Genomic DNA, 22,458 nt, shown 5'->3' with positions numbered 1-22,458 from the left:
ATGTCCACCAACTGCTCTTCTTACGTGGTGCCATGTGATCGTGCACAGCGGGAAGCCGTGCCTCGTGACTCTATCGCTCGGGTACCGTCATAAAAGTACTTCTCGTAACACCTTGTCGGGTGTGAAGTGTCACACTGGCTCCAGGGTTTCCGTTTCTCTCGGCATATAGGCCCCTCGTTGTGACCGCGACCATGCCGTGGGGGACTGTATAACATCGAGCCTCCGGTATCGCTCGTGGGTGTTTGTTCCTTTGTTACCTGTCGCAGAGAAAAAGACTTTGTTCATCATTCTTGTTGTTGCTGAGATCTGAGCTTGGACCAACTATTGTAGCTTGAGTTGATGCAGATGATGGCTGACGAGAAGGTGTATGTCCGCTATTTCGCATAACCTTTTTCAGTTTTGAAGCAAGACGACACGTCTGGTGGTGTGTTTGTGAACGATCAATCACCGACTGGTCCTTCCATTCCAAGGTGTCAATCGAACGTCATGGCCTTTCTTCCACCCAACACCCGCTTGGTCTGCGATGCCGCGTGAGCTCGTACTGTAGCGAGAGGTATTATGACAGCAAAGTGCTCAGCTTCTAAGTCGCGAATGGAGCATGTGTGGCATACGAGGAGTTGCAAAGGTGATGAGACGTGAGATCCGACTCCGCATTGGCGAAGGTCGGCATGGGTGGTCAATGCTGAAGCTTCCCATGTGAGGCCCCACTTTCAGTAGACGCGTACGGGAGGAGCGATCTCTTGCGGATGGCGTTGTTTGGGTGTGACAGGCAGACTACGTAGCGTACCGTTGTGTAGGGAGTTCTCCGCATTCCACCGGACAATTAGTTCATACCCCAAAATGTATCTTTGTTAAGCGCAGAGGAGAGCAATCACATGACAGCATTACACATGAATCAGTTTAAGCGTGTGAGCATCTCACGCTGGGGTATTCATTCCTCGCTCAGAGAGCTTCGTGTGCTATTTACACTAACGAACGCATTACATAGTCCTATGCTAAGTAGAACTGGACCTTCAAATGATCTGACTAGTTTGGATCCGGATTTACGCAGTCGGGACAGCGCCAGTAGCGTAGCCTTTCTCGATAATCGGAGGGGGCTTGGGCACATTTCGGCGGAGAACCGTCTTGTTGATGAAGTAAGGCACCGACTGGGTGATCTCGTAGTGGAGGTACTGCTTGGTGGGCACACTGAAGACCTGGTCCAGTTCTTCAAGCGTGAGCTGCTTGGTCTCTCGGACGAAACAGAAGATCATAAACCAGGCGATCAAGTTGAGACCAGCGTAGAATCCGAAGGCGCCGGTCTGCGTCATGACTGACACCATACGAGGGAAGGTGAGCGACAAGACTCCAGCGAAGGTGTTGTTGATGCACACTGCCCAGGCCATTCCCTGCTCACGCTGAATGGTAGGGAAAACCTCAGCAGAATACTGGAATGCGACTGGCCCTTCTCCGAGCGAGTACATGATTGTGAAGAGGTAGATGAATAAGACGATCGGTCCGAGTTGAGCGGCTTGACTACCACTGTGGTTAAGGAGGGATAAACCGCCAGCCAGTAGGAAGATGCACATGAAGGGGAAGGTCTAGCACACAGTCAGCACAAGATTAGTCGCGCAAAGGTTGGGAAGTACTTGCCCACATGCAAAGGGTCCTTCGTCCCTTGGTGTCGATGAGGAACAGAGTAGGAATCGTGGAGACGACCTGAAGAGCTCCGTAGCCCAGAGAGGCGTACAAAGCCTGGTCATCGGTAAAGCCGACCTGGGTAAAAATGGTCGAGCTGTAGAATGAGATGATGTTGATACCACACATCTGCTGGGCAATCATGACAGTCGAAGCACCGTAATTGGCACGCCTAATTCGAGGCACGCGGAAGCAGTCCCACATGCGGTCGAAGTAGCCAGCTCCACGTGCAACGGCTAGCTCGGTCTCATAGATGACGTATGAGTAGTAGTAGTCGCGAGCAGCAATGATGGGGTGTGCGCGCAGTCTGGCCATTGATCGGTAGCCTTTGGCAATGTGGCCATGCTTCATCAACCAACGAGGAGACCTAAAAGTGTTTGTCAGTATATGCTTGATATGATTGAGCGTGATGAATTTCACTTACTCTGGGCAAAAGAAGATGCCAATCATGAGGATAAAGGATGGGATGAAAGCAGAACCGAGTTGTAGACGCCATGAGATAGCTCCAGTGTCCTTGACGATGACATTGGCGCAGAAACCGAGGAAGATACCTGTGGATAGGGGTTAATAACATATCGTCGACAACGCGGATGGTACAACTTACCAATGACAACCCACAACTGCCAGAACATGACCAGGGCACCGCGAATTCGGTGAGGTGCAATCTCAGCAGAGTAAATCGGGACAGTGGCGTTCTTTGCACCGATTCCAATTCCCATGATGAAGCGCGCAGCAAAGAGCCCTTGCCATGATTGCGCACAAGCGGAACCAATGGGGGTGGCAGTCAGGCAGATAGCGGTGACGAAGATTTCTCCACGACGACCGAGGTACTTGTTGAGAGGGTCGACGATGAAAGCGCCGATGAGACCAGCAGTCAAGAAGATGATGGAGTTGATAAGTCCGATGATCCATTCGCCCCTGTCCGATCCGAGAAGACCAAATTCTTCAGGGAAGGACAAGTTGGCTCCGTTGGATCCAGTCTGGTCCCAGCCCTGAGTGGCGGCTCCAATGGCACACAGACCAATCGAGTACCACATCATGGTGGGACCGAACCACTTGTGGTCGCGCTCGTAGATGAGAGCATCGCGCTCTTCCTGGGTAAGGTCGGTGAGCATTTCGAAGCGCTCAGGATCGCGCGCGATAAGGGCGGCCTTCCCGAAGAGGGCGGCGTGCTCATCCAAGCCATGGGTGGCAGCCCATCGCTCAGCAGCGCTGACACACTCGGCCTTTGACTGGCGGGTTAGAGGGTTCTCGATGATGTTGTGGGCGACAGATTCGCGGCGGGCGCCTGTATCAGCGATGTGCTCTGCGGTGGGCGTGTAGTGAGGCTCCTTCTCGTTGGCCGGGTCGTAGGCAGCTTCCTTCTCAGCAGAGTAGGCTACTTCCTTGTCAGGAATGTGGCTGACGCCAGTGTCCTTTGCGTCCATGGTGGAGTGGATGTCTCGCAGGCTCCGACGTTAGTAAGACAAATTGCAAGGAGTTGCGGAGAGCAGTGGAGTGGAGGTAGAGAGAAATGGCGGGGGAGATGAGCAGTCGATCTTATACCTGGGGGAGTTCGGAGTGAGAGGGAGGCCTAAAAGTGGAGCCTCAACGGCGCACGCCAGCTGTAAGAGGTTTCCGACAGGCACCTGGGTTTTTCCAGATTCTCTTTCACTGGCACCACCGTCGCGACGGTCGAGCACCCCGGGATCCTGGCTCGCGTCAGCCATTGAGAAACAGCCTTGGAGGAGGGGGTTTCACGCGCTAGCGCTATCGTTCATGAGGATCCCCACTCCATCTCTCCCCATGGAGTAAGCCTCCCCAAGCGTGCTGCGGCTATCTTAGCCACGCTTAAGGCCTGGGGCTTGGCCCTCACCCCAAAGCTTCGCGCAGGCCGACGTCTATGACCTCACCCTCCGCATTCTCGACCCCATGTGATACCGCTAGCTCAAGCCACCGCGTTACATTGCTCGGCTGTCTTCCGAGCAACCGTCACGCCAGCCCGCTCTTATTCTGGAGGTTGGTGAAGGGCGCTGTCAGCTCACCCTTACATGTTTACCGGTGTATCTTGCGTCGCACGGCGCACGAGGCGCAATCGCCGTCACAGTAGCGCGGCAGGTATCCCGTACTCGTGGTGTCCCCGTGATCAGTGCAAGGCTTCACGTTGCATGTGCTTGGTGCGATCGAGGTGTGCGGCTTGTTAAGCTGACGCTGCCCAGCTCCGATCGGCGCCCATGTTGCCCTTCCCGTCAGCCGCCTGCATACCGGCACATGTTGGCGCGACCACCGAGGCAGGGAGCAAGGCGCCATTGTACTGCCGCCAAAGGTCCTTCCCGTTGTTTCCTTCTCATAAATGTCAGCCCATCCCAATCTCCGCCAGGATCACGACTGCAATCTATCTGGAGAGGTGTTCGACAAGTCCAGAAAATGTAGGAAGTCCATCGCATTGTCGCCTCAACCAATGGACGACGTCGGTGGCAAGCCTCGACGAGACCAGCGAACTCGATAGCGTACGCGCGGCGATGTCTTGGGCACCTTGAGTCTCCTTGTCCCAACAATCCAAGCCCTCGCCAAAGCTTGGGACGACATCGAGCCCGGCCCAACTGTCAGAATTGTGGGCTTACGTCTCATTCGTAGCGATGCCTTCTTGTGGAGACTACTCCAAAATTTTCTCCAGGTCTCTCCAGGATTCAGCGGGTCAACACACAGACCACGGAAACACTGCTCACGTGCCTGTGTTGCAACCTCGACCGCGCAAGACAAAGAAGATGGGATGCGCGGCCGACGAGCATGCCGGTGCTTTTGCCGCAAACAGAGGGACCAGGTACCGTCTTGCGAGCAGAAGCAACCCGCGGCTACCGGCTGTGGCACAGGGTCGCAAACGGTAAACTCATTTTCCCGGTCTTTCCTTAGCGCATAGAATCACACATATTCACAGATCACTAGTCTTTCCAGCGTCTGTTAACCATCCTCGCACTATATAGGCGCGATATGCACTTCGTGTCTCGAACCCATGAGGCTCTCGTTGAAGTGGGCCTCGGTCGATTGCAACGCTAGACATCGTCCGATACCCCACACCATGGAGCCGTCATTCTCCACAACCTCCGGATTGCCCACTTTGGACGACTAACCAGCGATTTTTCACTAATCACACTCGAGCCTCATCGAAAGTTACTCCGACGCCCTACTAGTTCCCGCTAGCCGCAACGCTGCGTTATCGATTTCGGACATGACCGACAATACTCTAAATGCAGTCACTGAAGCTATCGCCTTCTCACAGCTCTATCTGCATGCTCCAGACCTCGGCCAGGCGGTGTGAAATCGAGAAAGAACCTTCCAAAAAGTAATGCAGAAACTGGTACTACACCCAAGCCCGTCCGCTGCTTTCGGGGTTCGCGTTCGAGGGACTATGGGTGTGTACATTGGTGGGCTGGTAAGTCGATAACGGTGGTTCCAGTCCGGTGCTTCTAACTGGTTGTGGAGAACAGCTGATGTGGGCACACACGCAAATTGAAGGCGTACCGAATGCGTGTTGGTTGGTTGGTCTGACGGCTACTATTTGAGCAGGCAGCAATTCTCAGCTGTAGTATACGACTAAATGCATTGCAGGGACGACCGAGCGATGAGTTTTTTTGAAATGAAGGCACTGGGGCAAGCTGTGAACAACAGTACTTCTATTAGTCATAACCCAAGGATCGAGCTCGGTAAACAATGTCCATGGTCTACACCATATCTCCTTGCGCTCATTTGGCGCTGCCAACGAAGCTTTTATGTCCATTGGAGTGCGCTACTCTCGAACACTCACACAGGGTATCATTTCCAAGCTTGAAGATTTCCGTCAACGCCATACTCGTGACCTTGCAAATCGTTCTCATGATACAACATCGCCATGCTGTCCCTTACGGAGTATACAAGATATTGTCTATCGCGACTTGGGATAGTACTAGAGCCTGCTTCACCTCGGCTGTCAATATGACATTGCCAGTGAATATTTACAGCACTACGAGCGACAATGCACGGACCTTGAAGAACTCTCACTGCGCGCACTTTGCATTTGGGTTTTCTATTCCGAAAGTAGTCGCGCATTCTGTATGGTAAGCCGAGCATGGAGAACGCTCAATTCGACAAGAATAATCTCATAGATTCTGGAGATGATATGAAACTTCAAGTAGCGCAGCAAATTAGCGATCGAGACGGCGATAATGCTGTCGAGCTAAATCAGATCTCCTCGGCTGTGGGCGCAGACATATCCAGATCCGCAAACATCCAATATAGCTCATCTGCAGGTACTACAAGATTGAATGGGTCACAGGCGACTTTTCTAGAAGACCACATTCACCGCGCATACGAAGACATGCAAGGATTCTCCGACCCCTCGCCGCGCATCTTCACCAGATCTCCAGGACCTGAGCTCCAACGCGGCCGGGAGAACCGTATTGTAATCTACCCCGGATGTTTCAATCCACCACATGCAGGTCACGCCGCGCTTCTCTGGCACACCTATCTAAACACGGATGCGAATACCATCGCAGTCATGATCTTTGCTCTCAGTGACGACTGTCTAGATTCCAAAGATCATGTTACTGACAACAAGGGTAAAGCGTTCATACTCTCGCACTACCAGCGCCGCGAACTCTGGAAAGACCAGGTGCTAGGGAGATTCGCGTGGGTATTCCCAGAGGACGATGACGACAGGTTGGACATGTTTATGGCAACAGTCAAGCGATTAGCGAAGTTGGGTGGCTTCAAAGTCTCCTTTCCAACGCTGTACGGAGGCGACCACATCACCCAGAAGAGTATGGCCAACGGACTGTGGGGTTGGGATGGCAGGACGTGCGTTAGCAGCGATGTCACACGACCCATGGACTTTGTGCCTGAAGACGGCAGTGGCCTGCTACAGTTGGAAGAATGTGAGAAGTGGAAAGAGATGAAGAACGAAGGCCAAGAATGGACAGGCAAGGATAATGCAACTCCAGATTGCTGGCCGTGCTGGCCGTGCTGGCCTTGCGCCAAGATGCGCAAGGTCTTCCCTGAGGGTGTCCTGAAAAATGGGTCGTTCTCGTTCGGTAAGTCTCCTTTCCGGTGTTGCTCGGTCGTACCTTGTTGCTAACGTATGTACAACCAGACATAAGGGCTTCAAAGCACCCGCTCGCGACTATCTTAGCCCATTGTCACTTCACCAAGAACACACTTCAGTGGACACGCTTGACCCGCAAACGTGGCTACATCATCTTCATCCCTAGCAATCGGAACGCCAATCCTCTTTCTCTTACGGCTTGTCCCACAATCAGTGCCACGGCGATCCGAGAGTCACTTCTGAAACTTGAAGTAGCGACGCAGCAGTTTCGCGACGAGATCAACTACACGGTACCAAACGGTGCCTTGCTTTGCATATACATGGGCTTGGACCGTCTTTGGAAGGACAACGGAACCTATGAGCAGTTGATAGGCGGCAAGCGTTGTGAGGACGATTTATGGTTGGAAAAACTGAGGAAGAAGCAAGCACACGAGGATGGAAATAAGCTAAGGCGAAGGTCGTCATCTCTTTGAAGGCCATGCCGCGGGTACTTGGAATTGATCGTCTATGCGGGCATCACCGAGTACTTCTAGAATAGCCTTGAACTTTTCTAGCATCTTGCATGCATGACTCCCATAGTCCGATGTCCACGACCTCACCATGATGCGCGGGCCCGATGGCCCTTGTAGAGCTTAACCTAGACGTCTTCCGTGCCCTTAGTCGACTGACCTCTCTTCCGCTCTTCCTCTAGCCGCGGCACTATCATCTTCATCGCCACAGTATTGTTCAACCTCCTCCGAATGCCCTCATCGATCACTTGGAATATCCGTTGCGTGCGGGCGCCAAACTCGTCAAAGGTGATTTCTTCGGTCCAGAGCTGCTCCATGAGGTATACGTATTCGTTCCAGCTGTCTGGGCCTAGAAGCAATGTTATCAGCGAGTGTTCCCGATAGTTTTGAGCAATAACCAATTACCAAGGGCTTTTTTTGTGCCTATCAACTCCAGAGGAACGACGTAGCTATGCCTTGGCTTTGGTCTGCTGGGTTTTGGTGGTGTCGCGGACGATACCTGTGGAGGCGCAAACATGCCGATGGGAGGCTGCGCGCTGATTTTTTGACCGATGTGATCATTTCCCTGGCTGCTCAGCCCGCCAGCTGCGTTATTATCTTGAGCCCCATCGTCTAGTCGCGGTCGTCCTCTCTTAGGGGTACCCAACGGCGGCGTATTGAACGACTTCTGTTGGCGTACTCGGCTGCCTTGTGAGGGGCCGGGAGCTGCCTTTGGTTGACTCGCGGATCTCTGTTGCTTCGTTGGCGGTATCTTTCTCGCTATGAATGGTGAGATGTCATCTGGAGAGCGAGCTGCCAGCGGCGCCTTCCTCGGAATGTTGTTTGATGGAACACGACTACCGTTCCAGCCCGTCGGAAGCGGTGCAGGCGAGACGTGAATAGTGTCTCCCTTAGTCAGAGAGTCATGTCGCTGGTCAGCGGAATTTGTATGACCACTGCCTTGCGTCGGTGACGCCGGCTGTTTTAGATCGATGTTTCTTGCGCCAGTGTTAGGGTCGACATTGTGCTCGTTGCGCGACATGCTGAACGGAAGTGGGTGTTCTCGGCGTCTGGCTGTGAGATCAGGATATGAATTTTCGAATGGATAGTTGAGATGCGGAAAAGAAGGCCAGTGAGGTGGTGCCATGGGAGGCAGGAAGGCCTGGCCGCCCGTTGCATTTCGTTCGGACCTGGCTGGAAATTTGGACGGCAACATGTTTGGGGTAGGTCCGACGAATGGTCGGTGTTGCGAAGGCATTAATGGACCTGATAGAGGTCGCTGTCGCGTGTTCTTCATCTGCTCTTGCGCCATAACTGGGTGTGGAGGGTAGGAGTGATGGGTCTCGACCGAGATCTTTGTCGAATGGAAAGCGCGACGTTGACAATACCGCGCGGCAACGTTGCGCTCGCACTGATTGATAGATGAACTTTCGTGTCTTACTTCATAATATCCAGAAGTGTAGCCAGAAGACAGAGAGCGATTAGCGTAGGAAAATTGGAGGTGAGGGGCGCTTGCCGTGTTGGGGAGCAAAGCTCAACCTTAAGGAAGGTGCCTTCCATGTTAATATGAGTGTTACGTCACCAAAGGTAATCTGAAAATCGTTTCCAGCTAGCTTTTGATCTGCTGTTCCAGAAGATTTTAAGTGCAACGCCCTCTTACCTAGGTAATCAAGTGAAGGTCCAGGGTCAATCGGTATGCGAGGAGACCGATGCAGCACCTAGGCAGTCATCACTCCCGCACGAGCCAAACCAAGACGAATTTGGATGCAAATAATAGTTTGATGCTCACTCAAAATACAAACCTTAACTATAATGTATTCGTGTGTCCCTCATACGACAGGAACCAGGTGTACAAGGTATTCACCTGCTGGACATTTTGACCTGATTATGAACGGCCGATACCAAACATCTTTGGCCGTGATTTTATGAAAGTCATCATCTAATACACCGAATCTCATCGGTGCGTTCTATATACATGGTCTAGAATGATTCAGGTCTGTAAGATGTGTCTTCAGGGCTAGCTACTCGAAGATCAGGATGTGGGTGTGGCCGCAAACACACCACGAACAATGAAGTATAGAGCCTTTGTTCGATACATTATCGACCTAAGACAAGGAGCATATAATCAAAGAATACCTGGGGCTTTTTTGCGTTCTTGTGATCAAAACAAGAGCTACCTTCGGTACTGCGCAAAATAACTTTGGACCACATACATGGCAGATCCGCTGGCTTTACCTGACGGCTCGACGCAGAGATACAATGAGCTTTTCAGTGCACTACCCAACAACGATGCGCGGCGTGGATATTTGCTATTCTTAACGGAGTACAAGGGCGGGATTGATGGGGCTGGTGTGCTTTCACGGGTATGGAATAAGACGACATCCACGGCGCAACAGGAATACATCAACCGTGCCGCATCTGGGGCGGTCAGCCATGCGCCAGATCGTGAGATTGAGAGCGAAGAAGAGTCTTCTAGGGACACTCCCCAAGAAGTGATTAATGGAGGCCGTAAGCAGGCAGAATCGGGAGCCCGAGAAGATAATGTTCGCGACATACAAGACCCGTTGCATGGCGTAGCGACACCCGCTGAGGCCGAAAACCCGGAAGCATCGAATGAGACAGAAACGTCTCATTACGAGCCTAGTGATGGCGAGATCGCAATAGCAAGGGTCGGTCTTACCGAAGCAGATACTGGTAGAGCAGCACCTCCCCAAACGAGGAAGAGGGGCCTCGACGAACCACATGACGACGCAACGCAAGCATGGCGATGGTGCAAGACGCTGATGGACTCTCGTACTAGATTCAGTGGATCCAGAAAGATGCGCACAGTGGTATGCCTGTACGTGCTATGCGACGACACGGGTAGGATATTGAAAGTTAGTATCTTCATCAACTCCTACGTCGCTAAATAGTACTAACATCAGCTAGCGGAAGGTATGTAAGAAGATACGTTGTGGTTCGCAGAATATGGTGAATTTTGTCGAAGATGAATACAATATCAGTCGACAACTGGAGCTTTGTGATCATTGCCATCACATCCAGGCTGCCTCTCAAGAGGGTACGCTAATGTATCGCTTGTATTCTGATTACGCCGAGCACGGAGATCTCAGCGAACTTCTCAAAGTTTATTACCAGGAAGAGAATTTGGACAAACAAATACCAGAGCAGTTTATCTGGATGGTCTTTCATGCACTGGCCGATGCCATATGTACCCTAAACACGGGGGTGTGCGGAGAGACGCTCGACGAAGTCAAGACGGCGGAAGGACCAGAGAATGGCCCAGAAGTCGGAAAGGAGGGACAAATGGCAAAGAAAAGAAAAAGAGGTGGAAACAAGCCCAGGGAGAAGTTCAAAGACAGCATGGTGCACTTAGATGTCAAGCCAGCGAACATCTTTATCAGTACCGCTAAGGAACCCTACCTAGCGTACCCAAAAACTCTTCTTGCTGACTACGATGTCGTCAAGAGGATCTCACCAGCAACAGATGCTTCAGAGGGGAGGAAAGATTGGGGAACGAAAGGATTCCAAGCCCCGGAAATCATCCTAGAGGCAGCACACCATCATCCTGTTAATGCCAAAGCAGATATTTGGTCGCTTGGAATGGTCATCTGGAAGCTGATGCATACTACGCTTGGAAGAGAGACGTCGGACCAGATATGCGAGGACAGCATAAAAGCTTCTTTCCAATTTGCAGAAGGCAATACGTTCACATCGACAGACATTCCAGGTTACGATGCGATGTATTCCAATGTCTTGCACCAGCTAGTAATTGACTGTCTCCAGGTCAATCCAGAAAAGCGACCAGGTTACGGAATGCTGAGAAAGAAAGCGAAAGCGGAGTTCGAGAGATCGCAGAGGCGATTAGGTTCCGTCTTCTCGGGTGATAAGATGGGTAGTGATATTGCCGGCCACCTCCGAGTCCTTAGGAAAGAAGAATTGGAGTATAAGCTAGGGAATATGTTTGTGGAGCCTTTGAGCAAGAGGAGGAAGACTCATGCGCCTGCGGAATAAGATGGCGATGTAAGCGCGTTGGTGCGCACCGCACTGACGTAGACAATATAGAGCTTGTAGCGATTGCCTAATACATGGGTTAGGTAATCGGGGATGGGTGCGTTCTGTCCGATGTCTTCTTATTCTTTTCCCTCCTTTTCCTGCTGGTATTGTGCTGCTTCACCTTTTTTAGCAGCATAAATGACCAGTTGTAGACGTCTGCAACAGTACAGACACTGCGGTAAGGATCGCGGCACGAGCCAAGCTTGACCAACACACTAGTGTTGGCTTCATCACCGTCTTCTTACTGGCGAGGCCACAGGACAAAGCGCCTAATGGCCAACACCCTACCGCTGTTGCAAGTACCGTGCACTGACCCAAATATATATAGTCAGCCGACAAAAACAAACCTGAAGCGTTTGCCTAGATACTCGGTGTTTGAGACTTCCCGGGTTCAACCTGCGGGCAAGATTATTGTCGCAAAAGCGTCGTATCGGCTCCGTAGTTACAACGCTCATAGTCAATCATTTTTGATCACCTTCATCGAGCTGAGTAACATGGCGACTATAAGCATGTTATTGTGCCTAGTCGTCTGCAGCCTGCTAGTTTATAAGGTCTGGAAGCGCCAAATGCAGCGCGAGGTAGGCGTGGTTGATAGAATGAAAGATGATGCTGCTGATGATCACCAGGAAGAAGACCGATATGCCGCGCAGATGGGGTGCAAAGCACCGCCCAAGTGGGCAGCAAAGTGGCCACAGGGCTTGGATCTGCTCCTCAAAGCGAGGCAACATGCAAGAGCGCAGACCATCCTGCAGTTCTTCGTGGACATAGTGAACTCTAGCGGTCCGACGCATGAGCAGCAGTTGCGTGAGTCCTTGAAGGCACAACAACACTGCGGAGTTGACACTACATAGTCGGAGCTCGCGGTATCAATACGGTTGAACCACGCAACATCGAAGAAATCCTCTCTACCCAGTTTGAAGGTTCGCCAAAACCGCATAGTTAGGACACGCACAGGCGTTGACGTTATCGTAGACTTCAGTCTTGGGCTCCGACCCAAGCATTTTGCTCCATTGATGGGAAGCGGGATTTTTACCCAAGACGGTGCAGCATGGAGACACTCGCGGGCGCTACTCCGTCCCCAATTCACTTCCAATCGCTACCAGAACTTCGAGGAGATGAAAAAGTCGGTCGAAAGCCTCATCGATCAAATTCGTCCAGACAGCATTGTTGATCTCCAACCGTTATTCTTTCGCTTGACCTTCGACACGACGACATTCCTGCTTTTTGGCAAAACATTGAGCTCTTTGCAAAGCAGCGACATTGCTGGACAAGAGTCTGAGTTTGCAGCAGCCTTCAATTTGGGCCAGGATTACTTGTCGCATCGTGGCAGGCTGGGAGACTTGTACTGGCTTGCGAGTACTCCCGAGTTCTGGCAAGCTTGCAAGACTTCTCACCGCTTCGTTGACGACGCGATTCAGAGAGCACTGGACAATGCGGAGAGTACGGAACCCGATAAAGTAGAAGCCGAGGACAAGAAGCATTATGTGTTTATCGACGCGCTCATCCAAGAGACTCGGAACAAGAAGGAACTTCGCGACCAGTGTCTCAACGTTTTACTGGCGGGCAGAGACACAACAGCATGCTGCCTCACCTGGACCTTGCGCTTGCTGGTCCGCCACCCTAAAGTTTTGGAAAGGTTACGTTCGGAAATAGAGGCAGTAGTAGGCCTCGGACAGCATGCGCCTCGACCAGGTCGAGTGGATTTGAAGAAGATGAGGTATCTTGATCTCATTTTGAAGGAGGTACTTCGCCTCTACCCATCCGTGCCGGTCAACTCTCGTGCAGCATTGAAGACGACGACACTTCCTGTTGGAGGAGGCCCAGATGGAAAGTCGCCGATATTAGTCAGGAAAGGCGAGGCTGTCGGTTACTGCGTATACGCTATGCATCGACGTACAGACATCTACGGCGAAGATGCACTCGAGTTCCGCCCTGAGAGGTGGGAGGATGGATCACTGTTGCGAGATGCAGGGTACGGGTATCTTCCCTTCAATGGCGGGCCACGAGCTTGCCTGGGTCAAGAGTTTGCTCTGCTGGAGGCGGGATATACCGTAGCGAGGTTGGTACAAATTTTCCATTCCATGACTGTTCCGAAGGATGACCCTGTTGTCCCTACTGGCCGGGAAAAGCAGACCTTGACGTTGGTAGTTGCTTCGGGAGATGGATGCCGTGTACACATGCGCTCATAGATCGAGACAAGTTCTCTCTCCAGGGACGCTTGTACACTCTGAGCCGTGCATAGTCTTAAACGTATTCCTGCACCTGCGCGTGGAGGTGGTGCGCTCTCTCTTCGTTGTTTGGGTATATAGTCCGACAGAGGCCTTGTTCCGACGTCAACGTCGAGATGTATGATGATTGTGTGTCCCATGTTTCCATAGCTTCCCAGCTGCTAGGTCCACGTATATCCGCATCGCGCAAGAGGAAGGGCGTGGCATTACCCATGCGGCACATGTGATCGGCGAAACAGCAGCGTGCTGCAAGACTGTACTCGTAGTCTGGAGGGCATGACGGCGAAGTGATGGAGGGTCGGGCGCGTGGTAACCTTGGTGTGTCGTGTACGATAGTCGGGATTATACGCGTCGGTCGAGGGGCGCGATGCTGATCTGTTGCAACAGATTTATGGCAATAGCCTCTGATTCTCGTGCTTAGCCAGGCGTTGTCAGGTCGCATGTTGGAGCACATGATATGCTAAGCGGTTGCTGAGAGACTGAACACGTTCGACGGTAGAAGGGATGCGTAGTAGTGGCGATTTCGCGTGGCGTGTCCCACGTGGGAGATGAGGAGTGCACATGTCAAATCCGCTTTCAAGCATTGCGACGCAATGTTGCGATTAATTGTACACGAGGCGCGCGATTGTGAGAGCTAAACCTCGATTGTGGGGTCGCAGTCGATGCCGGGTCCATCGAGCTATGAGCGCGTTCCGCGCTTCGGACGCGTGTTTTAGCGCCAAGCGTGGCACATCTCCGTTCTGTCGCTCCCGGTCACCCTCAATCCTTCGTCCCCTCGCGACCAGCTGCCGGAACAAGTTGCGACCGTATACTGTGTACAGCTCGTTGTCACATCCGTTTCCGAATCGACGAAATTCCTTCCGCGATGGCACCCTCGATCGTTCCTGGCCTCGGCAAACTCCCCGCCTTCACGGTGCATTGATTGCTGCATGCGTCGCTTACTGCATCCATGGAAGTAAGGCTCCACTCTAGATGGCGTGGCAGGCCTTGAGCAACATACCCACCTGATCGCGGCGCCTGTCACAAATGTATCGCCTTGCTCAGCCCGCTTTGTGAGGGGGAAAGAAGGTTTTACTCCGGCTGTGCTTCATGCATCGTTAGCACAAAGCTCATGATATCCCGCTTCTAGATCACGCTACCCTATCGTCGTGCGCTCGTGGAGGAGTTCAAAAACCACCGTCACAGTCGTGCAGAACCTGGTTGTCACTTGTAGGATCCGCACATGTTTTCAGCCAGAGGCGATTGGATTCTTACTATCGATACTACATGCCAAATGTAGTTGCTTCCATAACAGCTCCGACGGGAATGCCACAACAGTCTTCATGGGTTACTCTATGAAAGGCCCGTCGCACCGAAACTACCACACAACGTGCAGGACACGCATGACAGGATTCACGCTTGTAGGGGCACATATTTCGTCGCGCCAATAAACGATACGTGGCAGCGTGCCGCCCCACGCCGCCTATCTCACGGGTAAGATGCGAACTGTATTAGTTCCTCTTGAGTTAGCAACTGTGGGGAACCTAGACTCAGCATGGTAGGCATCCAGGGCCTTGACGGGGCAGATGTACCAGAACGGTAAGTCACCTCTGCAACGTAAACGCCAGACGCCTCGTCCCGCATGGAATGGTTCAGCGGGGATACTGGTTTTCAGGTCCCTTGAAGAAGCGCTGTACCCGTCTTGTTCTCACTCGTCAATTCAACTTGAACTTCATTCTAGCCCCAATGGCTTCCAGTAACAGCAATCTTTACTCAACGACCAAGTATCTGGCCCAAGAACGGACCCAGAACACCAAAGTTCCGGGCGGCAGTCGCTCAACCACGCTATCCGGAGTCAAAGATGCCGATTTTGTTGCCATCGGCCTTGGAGGCGCAAACATGCTGGCGATGCTGTGGGCTATAGCTATGGGCCGCCGTGCAGTCGGTGTTGAACTTCGCGGCGACCCGTTTCTAGGAGTGCACTGGAACATTCGTGAAGACATGTACCATCAGCTGGGCCTTATCGACAAGATGATGTTGGATCGTTACGGACTGGATAATCTCCCGAAAAGATTGGATGGAACACTGCTTAGTCTGGCAGATTTGTTCTACCATCCCATGACCAAATCCAGGGACATCATACCCGGAGCTATCATCGAGGGATATGAGAAGGAACTCCATATGGTCGGCGAAATCCACAATATTGAGTACATCGACGACCGCTGGAAGAACGGCAAGCCGCATCGCACTGTCACCACTGTGCCTCCGCCGACCATTCCGGAGCACCCGTGCCCGACCAAAATTCGTACTGATATGCGAGAAGTGCTCGACGGACCGTCGACATGGCAAGCTGCGGCATTTTCCATCCAGCTTCTTCTCCGCCGCTATCTCGAGGCGCTCGAGAAAATTGATCTCAACGCTAGCAAGACGCCCAGATGCCGCCTCTTCACCAAACACCGCGTGGTACAGGACGGAAGTGGTCTAGTTCATCTTCCGTGTGGTCGCGTCCAAATTCGGATCGAGGAAGTTACCGAAGTTCAATATCATAACGATCTTCAACGAATCCGTACGCCAGGAAGTGACTTCATCGATCTTGGAGTCCCAGAGCTGTTCAGCGTCGCCACAGGCATCAACTGCCGTGAAGCAGAGCAACTAGGCTTCCAGCAGCACGACGTACAGGTTGACCATGGCGATGGTCAAGGTGCCAAAGTAGCGCAAGCAGATTTCGTCGCTGGCCAATTCAATATTCTCGTTGATGGACGGTTGCGTCGTCGTATCGCTTCCGAATTTGATAAGCATGGCAATGAATCATGGGTACGGCAGATCGCTGTAGGCCACGAAGGTGACCCAAGGGTCTCCTGGCTCATCGTCGAGGTACCTGAGTTTGTCTCGCTATGCCCAGTCGAACGCGGACTTGTCGGTGCCGAGACCAGCAAAGACTCCGCCGAATACTTCGCAGCGTATCAACTCCTCCTTTACGACTACTACATCTCGCAAGCCTCTCTCGTCCTGGAAATCTCGCCAGACGAGCTCCGCCGAGTCGCCATGGTGTACGGCCCCAAACCCTTCAGCCTCGTTGAGCGCATCGGTACCGACGCGCGCGTTGCGACAAACGGAGTCGTGGTAGGTGATTCCTTCGGCAACGGCCATTTCCTCCATTCAGCAGGCGCAATGTGCGGTATGATCGGCCATGGATATCGTTTCCTAGAATACTGGCAACGCCGCGCCGCCGCTCACTGCGCTGAGTCATCTATCCGTCTTCTTGCAGACCGGATCAAAGCTGATACCGAGGCGCTGCTGGAAGTCAGTGCGAAGGAGTTCAGTCAAGCAATTCCCAGCAACTTTGGTGCGGAGAGGGGCAAGAAGGTCGCTGCTGCTAGTGGTATTGCGGAAGAGAAGCGAGCGAAGGTCAGCGCAAAGAGGGGCAGGAGGTGGGATCAGGCGCCACTGAATCCGACGGATTGGAGGAGGGTGTTTATGCGGAATGGGAGGACGTGGAGTGATAAGCTGCCGAGAATTGACGAGAGGCATCCAGCTTCGAGAGCTGAGAAGGCGAGGCTCTGAAGTGGGGAACATTAGCTAAGTGTTTTCCATGTTGGGAAAGTTTGGGATTCTTCTAGGTGTACTATCCACCATTACGCTGCATGAAACAACCACGCCGTCATAACTTACGAACTGTTTTCCGTGCGCTACAATTCTAGGGAAATGCGAGGTCTACAAGTTAATAAACAGAAACGCTGCGGATACATACTAGCTGCCTCAAAACACAGCTACCAACCAGCCCAGATATACATACCCTCCTGAAACCAACCGTCTGCACTAGAGCAAAATCTTTAGCGAACGTGATGTTTTATAGCCTATATCAGGTATGTTCCCCTTCTCGATCTTCTGATGGATAGTATAAACTGAATTGTCTGAACAACCTATCGTCTCTTGTCAGGGATTCCTTCTCACCCTGCCATCCGCACAGCGCTATACCTTCTGATGCTTTACCCAAGGCACTTAACGAGACATGCACCGTCACAGTCTCAATCATGTCGTCCGGTTCGCTCAGATACCATCCAGGTGAAACGTTGAACAAACGCAACGTAGTACCCATTCGTCGGAATCGATGATAGTGATCTCTTTTAGATCTTGATCTCAGGAAGACGCGGAATAACTCGACAAAACCCAGCGGCTTTTCAACGTCCGACAAATTTGATGTATACTCAGGCAAGTCGCGTAACAAGTCCTGCAAAGGAATTTGGTATTCGAGAGGCGCGTGCGATGAACTTTGGGTAGAAAGAAACAATGGATTGGCTGGGTCGCGATTGGCAAAGCGCAGAATCTCCAACAGATGCCACAGACAAGCCCTGTGACCTAGTTTGTGGTGTTTCAGTTCCGCTTCTACACGCTCATCATTAAAAGGAACCGTACCACTAGGTTCAAGGTATCTCTGCCACAAAAGACTGGTATCGTGTAGAAACACGTCTTCGATTTCGAACGTGAGCATTGGTTCGGCGGAAGGGATTGCATCATCAGATTTTGCACGACTAGGCGGCGTAAGACTCCTCGCCAAAAGCGCAGCCGAACAGATGCACGGGATGTGTCTGGTTTTCGCGAGTATTTGCGCGAATATATCCGTCCATGGGCTCCCGTAATCGACTTGTATCTGTTCCTCTGGATGACACATTGCGAGTAGAGAGAAAACGCGATCTCTTGGCACAGCGCAGTGTTTGTCGCGAAATCGACCTAGCAAAGACAGTAGGTTCATGTCCCGCAGTGGCTGCAATGAGTCTGGAGTATGAGAGACCTGAAACTGTTGGAAAGGCGTTTGCGTAAGGTCAAGACGGAGGCAATCGATTCTTTTGCAGAAGTCAAGTAGCGACAGCGTTGTTGCATTGAGTGAAACCACAACGTCCCTTGCGAGAGCAATTTCCTGGACAACCCAGGCTCTGTTCCAGTACTCATTGTGCAAAATGTATCTTCCAATCAAGTTCAAGTTCGTTTGTAACTCGAAAGGTCCGATATGTTTGCTGCCATACGAAGAACTCCTGGAGAGTAGCGTGGACATGCGATCAACGTTGGACGTTTTCCCAAGCCAGACATGGACGAGTCGCGCGCTAGCAAATATCTTGCCCATCTGAGCAACCTGATGATTTCTCTCGGTACCGTCTGATTGGTTTATGCACAAAGCATCGATCCAGTACTTCTTTTGCATGACATGTGACCACTCAGGCTCGGTGCTTGCCAGATGAAGAAAGTCATACAGGTTTTGGCGTATGGTGAACAACTTTCCGTCCAAGAATATGTCCTTCGATGTTTTTGGATCTTCGTCACCCCAGCGATAGGATAGGCATACATATTCCGACTCGATAGTCACATGCGATATTCCACAGCTGATCAGCCCATCCGCGGAAAGACCAGGCGTGATCTTAATAAGCCGGATGGACGGTTGTGTATGATCCAGAGGCGCATGCCGGAAAAGAAGACGGTGCTCTGTCTCAGGAGAAGCCGTCATTGGGCTACGAGTTGCGTGACGTGCGCGAAGATGAAGCAGCGGGTGCTGAGGGTAGAGCGTATACAAAGCGGTGCGCTAATTAACGAGTGTTTCAAGCAAAGTGGTAGACCAAGGTGATGATATCCAAGCATGTGGTGTTGATGCCTGGGGCGGAGCTGCAGGTGGGGTGCCAGCCACTACAATCGTGGCTGTGCACCTGCATGCGCCTAAGCACGTTGAACAAGAAAGTAAACGAACATTAGTGTGTAAGCCGAATTTAACACAGTCCCTAGGGTAATGTAGACTTCCAAGAGGTAGATGTTTGGTTTTCGCTTCGAGGGGTTGTGAGGGAAGAACTAGGTGCAAGGGCCACCAAGCCGAGCAAAGCGCCTGCCTGAAGTAGCTAATTCTCCAGGATTTAGCCACGGTGATGCGCAAACAAGAAGGCACGTTGGGCACAATGATAAAAATGTTTCTATTGCACTTGCTTCGTATGACTACGGGCTGTTCAAACTCGATAGCTAACTACTGCGTGATAACGCCATCCATCGACAGCTCCTCGTCTAATCCGACGTAGTACCTGATCCAGTTGAAGATGGACTTGTGCCAGAGAAGACTGTTCTGCCTGCTAGTCACCCAGTGGCCCTCATCGGGGAAGTGCAGGAAGCGCGACGGCACACCCAAGCTTTGCAGAATGTTGAACGTCTGCAGTCCCTCGGCCTGCACAACACGGTAATCGAGATCGTTGTGGATGATGAACTCGGGTGTGCTGGCATTGGCGAAATGGGCAAGAGGGTCCCAAAGTTCGTAGTTGGCGCGGTCGTTCCAGACCGTGCCGTTGTTGTCGCGTTGGATGAACCATAGCTCCTCGGTGGCGTAGGAACCGACTTGGTTGATTTTTCCGTCGTGGCAGACGAGGGCTTTGAACTCGCGGCCTAGGTCGTGGCCTTGTACCCAGTTTGTCATGTAGCAACCGAATGATGCGCCGGCGGCAATGGCACGGTCGGTATCGATATAGTCGACGTTGTCGCGGAGGTGCTCAAAGACCTTGACGAGATCAGTGTAAGGAGTTCCGCCCCAGTTAGCTTGAATCTTATCCGTGAAGGCTTGGCTGTAAGATGGCGATCCGGTGAATTGCGTTGCAGTAACAACGAAGCCCTGATCTGCCCAAGTTCTCAAGTTCCATCGTACGCTCCAGTTGTCTCCCTGAGTAGATTGTGGTCCACCGTGGATAACGAACGCCAGAGGGTACTTCTTGCTTGGGTCAAAGCCAGTGGGGTAGAAGACAAAGGTCTGGATATCGTCGCCGTCATCGTTGGTGACCCAGAAATTCGATACAGAGTCTGGCTTGAGACCCTCCAGCTCTGGATCAACTTCGTTGGCAGTGAAGAGGACATGCTTGTCCTGGCCAGGGTATTGTTTGTAGAACATCCGGCTGGTCCAGGAAGCCGCTGCTGAGACGAAAGCACTGCCGTCGGGTAGAACACCGAAGTCGGAAAGCACTGTATCAGGACCGGTAAAGTTGACGGGTGTGAAGTCGGCTGGCGCGTCTTCGGGAACAAGCCATAAGCGAACAGAAGCGTGCAACTCGGAAGTGACCCAAAGATCGACATCATTAGGACTCCATTGGAGACCGGTCGGGCTGGAATCCCAGTCTTCAGCGACGGAGCGGACTTTGCTGTTCATACCATCAATCTCCGCAACGTACAGCTTGTATTTGTCTGATTCGTAATCGATGCCATCTTGCTGTGTGTATGCCAGCTTGCTGCCGTCATGCGACCAAACAGGAGCACCAGATGCACCCTGAGCTGTCTCAGGGGCAGTAGTGCCAGGTCCGTTAATTGGTACAGCGACCGCGGATCCGTCAAATGGAGCAACGTAGATGTAGCTAGCTGTGTAGTTTGCCTTGGGGAGATCTGGGGATTTGGTACGGAAAGCAACCATGCTACCATCGGGAGACAGATCATAGTCACCCGGGTCGCTTGAGGAACCCTGGACAGGGCTCTCTGGGCGCGTCACAGTGTAGTTCATGCCGTACAACAGGTTCTTGAGCTCTCCACCATAGTTGTAGCTTCCGTTGCCGCCGTTCAGAACTCCGCTGAAGACAGCAACACGCTCGGCAGTGATGTAGTAATCCCAATGCCTTACAAAGTTACTGTCGTATAACTGTCCGAGACTCTTCGGGGCTGTGACAAGTTCGGGGTTGTATGCGGTTCCATTGCTTTCGTATGAGAGGCAATTGCCAACAAAGTTGATGCCTGACTCGGTTTTGACAGCCTTCAATCCAGAAAGAGGAGCATGTAGAGATGCTACCAAGGTTGGCTCGAAAGAGTCGCCACTGAGATCAGCAGTGTACAGAGTGACACCTCCGGGAATTTCCTCGTTGGTTGCGTTGAGGTAGAGAATGCTGTCCGCAGTGTCACCGACCCACACAACCTCCGAGGCATCGCTTCCGAAGGGCGCTTTGGTGATGTTTCCAGACTCGGTGTCAATGAAGTACCAAGAAGTGCTGGACTTTTCAGACGTCCAGTTGAATTTCGTCTCGGAGAACAAAGCACGGTCCTACAAAGTCAGCATCCAGCCACCATAAGAGACAAGCTGGTCGACTCACTCCCTTGGGGCTCAAGTTACCAGTGCTTCTGCGAGGTGCAGCAAGCATGCCCCTAAGTATCGTCAGAATGAAGGTGCGCAAGCATTAGGCTGGACTTACTCGACTGTTATGGCTTTAGCAGACCCCAGCAAGAGGCCAGCGGCCACGAGCACCTTCTTGATGGCCATCTTTTCTGCACAGCTTGAGACGGATTCAAGAAGTCGGAAGTGCAGGAGAGACCTCTGTGAGATCAAGCCGGACTACTGGGACATAATTTGTAGTCCGGGTTATCGGGCGCGGCGTCACTATGCGGAGCGGAGCATCACAATCACTGCCAAGACGTTGAAGATACGCACCTGCCTCATTAGCCATGTGCCAAGGAAGCTTTCCACGGCTTAACCGACTTTTATTGAGCCGGCATCTGGGCAGACGTTGGACTTGTGCTTTTTGGACGATGATATCGCTGATAGGAGCGGGGTTCCATGGAACGCGCATGTTGTGTTTGCAGGACCTGCCAGATGAAGCTTGAGACGGTGTGCGGCCTGAAAGAAATCCGGGTGACAGGAACGCGAGGGATTGCCAAGGTGTAGGGTAGTACGGATCTGTTCAGACGTGTCCCGAGCAGCCGTCACAGTGGTTCTGTGTTGCCGGACACGAACTCACGACGACTGTTTGAGAACCGCGATGAACTGCAAGATGACGAGATGGTTCACGGTGCTTGGCGCCAAGCCAATGCGTCCCAGCTGGACGACCAAACGCCTCATTTCTACGTCCATTGCATCAACATATCTGAGATGGTCTGCGGATCTTTGTCGTGAACCTGTGTCTTCGTAGTCGGGAATCTGATGCAATGTCACTAGCTTGACCTTGATGGTGCGAATAGTGGTAAGTCAACTGCACCGAATTGC

At 52.2% G+C, this 22,458-nt stretch overlaps 5 protein-coding genes across 5 annotated transcripts; 3 read left to right on the top strand and 2 right to left on the bottom strand.

The window, feature by feature from the left end:
* Nucleotides 1-1,043: 1,043 nt before the first annotated feature.
* J4E88_004887 (uncharacterized protein) lies at nt 1,044-3,104 on the bottom strand (the record flags this gene model as incomplete). The annotated part of the gene is made up of 4 exons (XM_049398530.1): nt 1,044-1,580; nt 1,633-2,044; nt 2,102-2,228; nt 2,282-3,104. 4 exons carry the CDS (start codon nt 3,102-3,104, stop codon nt 1,044-1,046), a joined length of 1,899 nt encoding a protein of 632 aa, XP_049256091.1.
* Nucleotides 3,105-5,858: 2,754 nt separating this feature from the next.
* Nucleotides 5,859-6,976, top strand: J4E88_004886 (uncharacterized protein; the record flags this gene model as incomplete). Its single annotated transcript, XM_049398529.1, has 3 exons — nt 5,859-5,863; nt 5,932-6,722; nt 6,948-6,976. 3 exons carry the CDS (start codon nt 5,859-5,861, stop codon nt 6,974-6,976), a joined length of 825 nt encoding a protein of 274 aa, XP_049256090.1.
* Nucleotides 6,977-9,561: 2,585 nt separating this feature from the next.
* On the top strand, nt 9,562-11,232 carry J4E88_004885 (uncharacterized protein; the record flags this gene model as incomplete). The annotated part of the gene is made up of 4 exons (XM_049398528.1): nt 9,562-9,570; nt 9,618-10,052; nt 10,150-10,155; nt 10,264-11,232. 4 exons carry the CDS (start codon nt 9,562-9,564, stop codon nt 11,230-11,232), a joined length of 1,419 nt encoding a protein of 472 aa, XP_049256089.1.
* A 3,995-nt stretch (nt 11,233-15,227) lies between these two features.
* J4E88_004884 (uncharacterized protein) lies at nt 15,228-17,045 on the top strand (the record flags this gene model as incomplete). Its single annotated transcript, XM_049398527.1, has 1 exon — nt 15,228-17,045. The coding sequence occupies one exon, from the start codon at nt 15,228-15,230 to the stop codon at nt 17,043-17,045; it is 1,818 nt and encodes a 605-aa protein (XP_049256088.1).
* Nucleotides 17,046-19,485: 2,440 nt separating this feature from the next.
* J4E88_004883 (uncharacterized protein) lies at nt 19,486-21,738 on the bottom strand (the record flags this gene model as incomplete). The annotated part of the gene is made up of 3 exons (XM_049398526.1): nt 19,486-21,522; nt 21,572-21,623; nt 21,671-21,738. 3 exons carry the CDS (start codon nt 21,736-21,738, stop codon nt 19,486-19,488), a joined length of 2,157 nt encoding a protein of 718 aa, XP_049256087.1.
* Nucleotides 21,739-22,458: the final 720 nt, after the last annotated feature.

The sequence above is a fragment of the Alternaria novae-zelandiae genome, assembly GCF_023758075.1.
Source record: "Alternaria novae-zelandiae strain BMP 2774 chromosome Unknown scaffold_8, whole genome shotgun sequence".
Lineage (NCBI taxonomy): Eukaryota > Fungi > Ascomycota > Dothideomycetes > Pleosporales > Pleosporaceae > Alternaria > Alternaria novae-zelandiae.
Note: the sequence above shows the minus strand (reverse complement) of the source record. Positions and strands in the feature narration are given on the sequence as shown.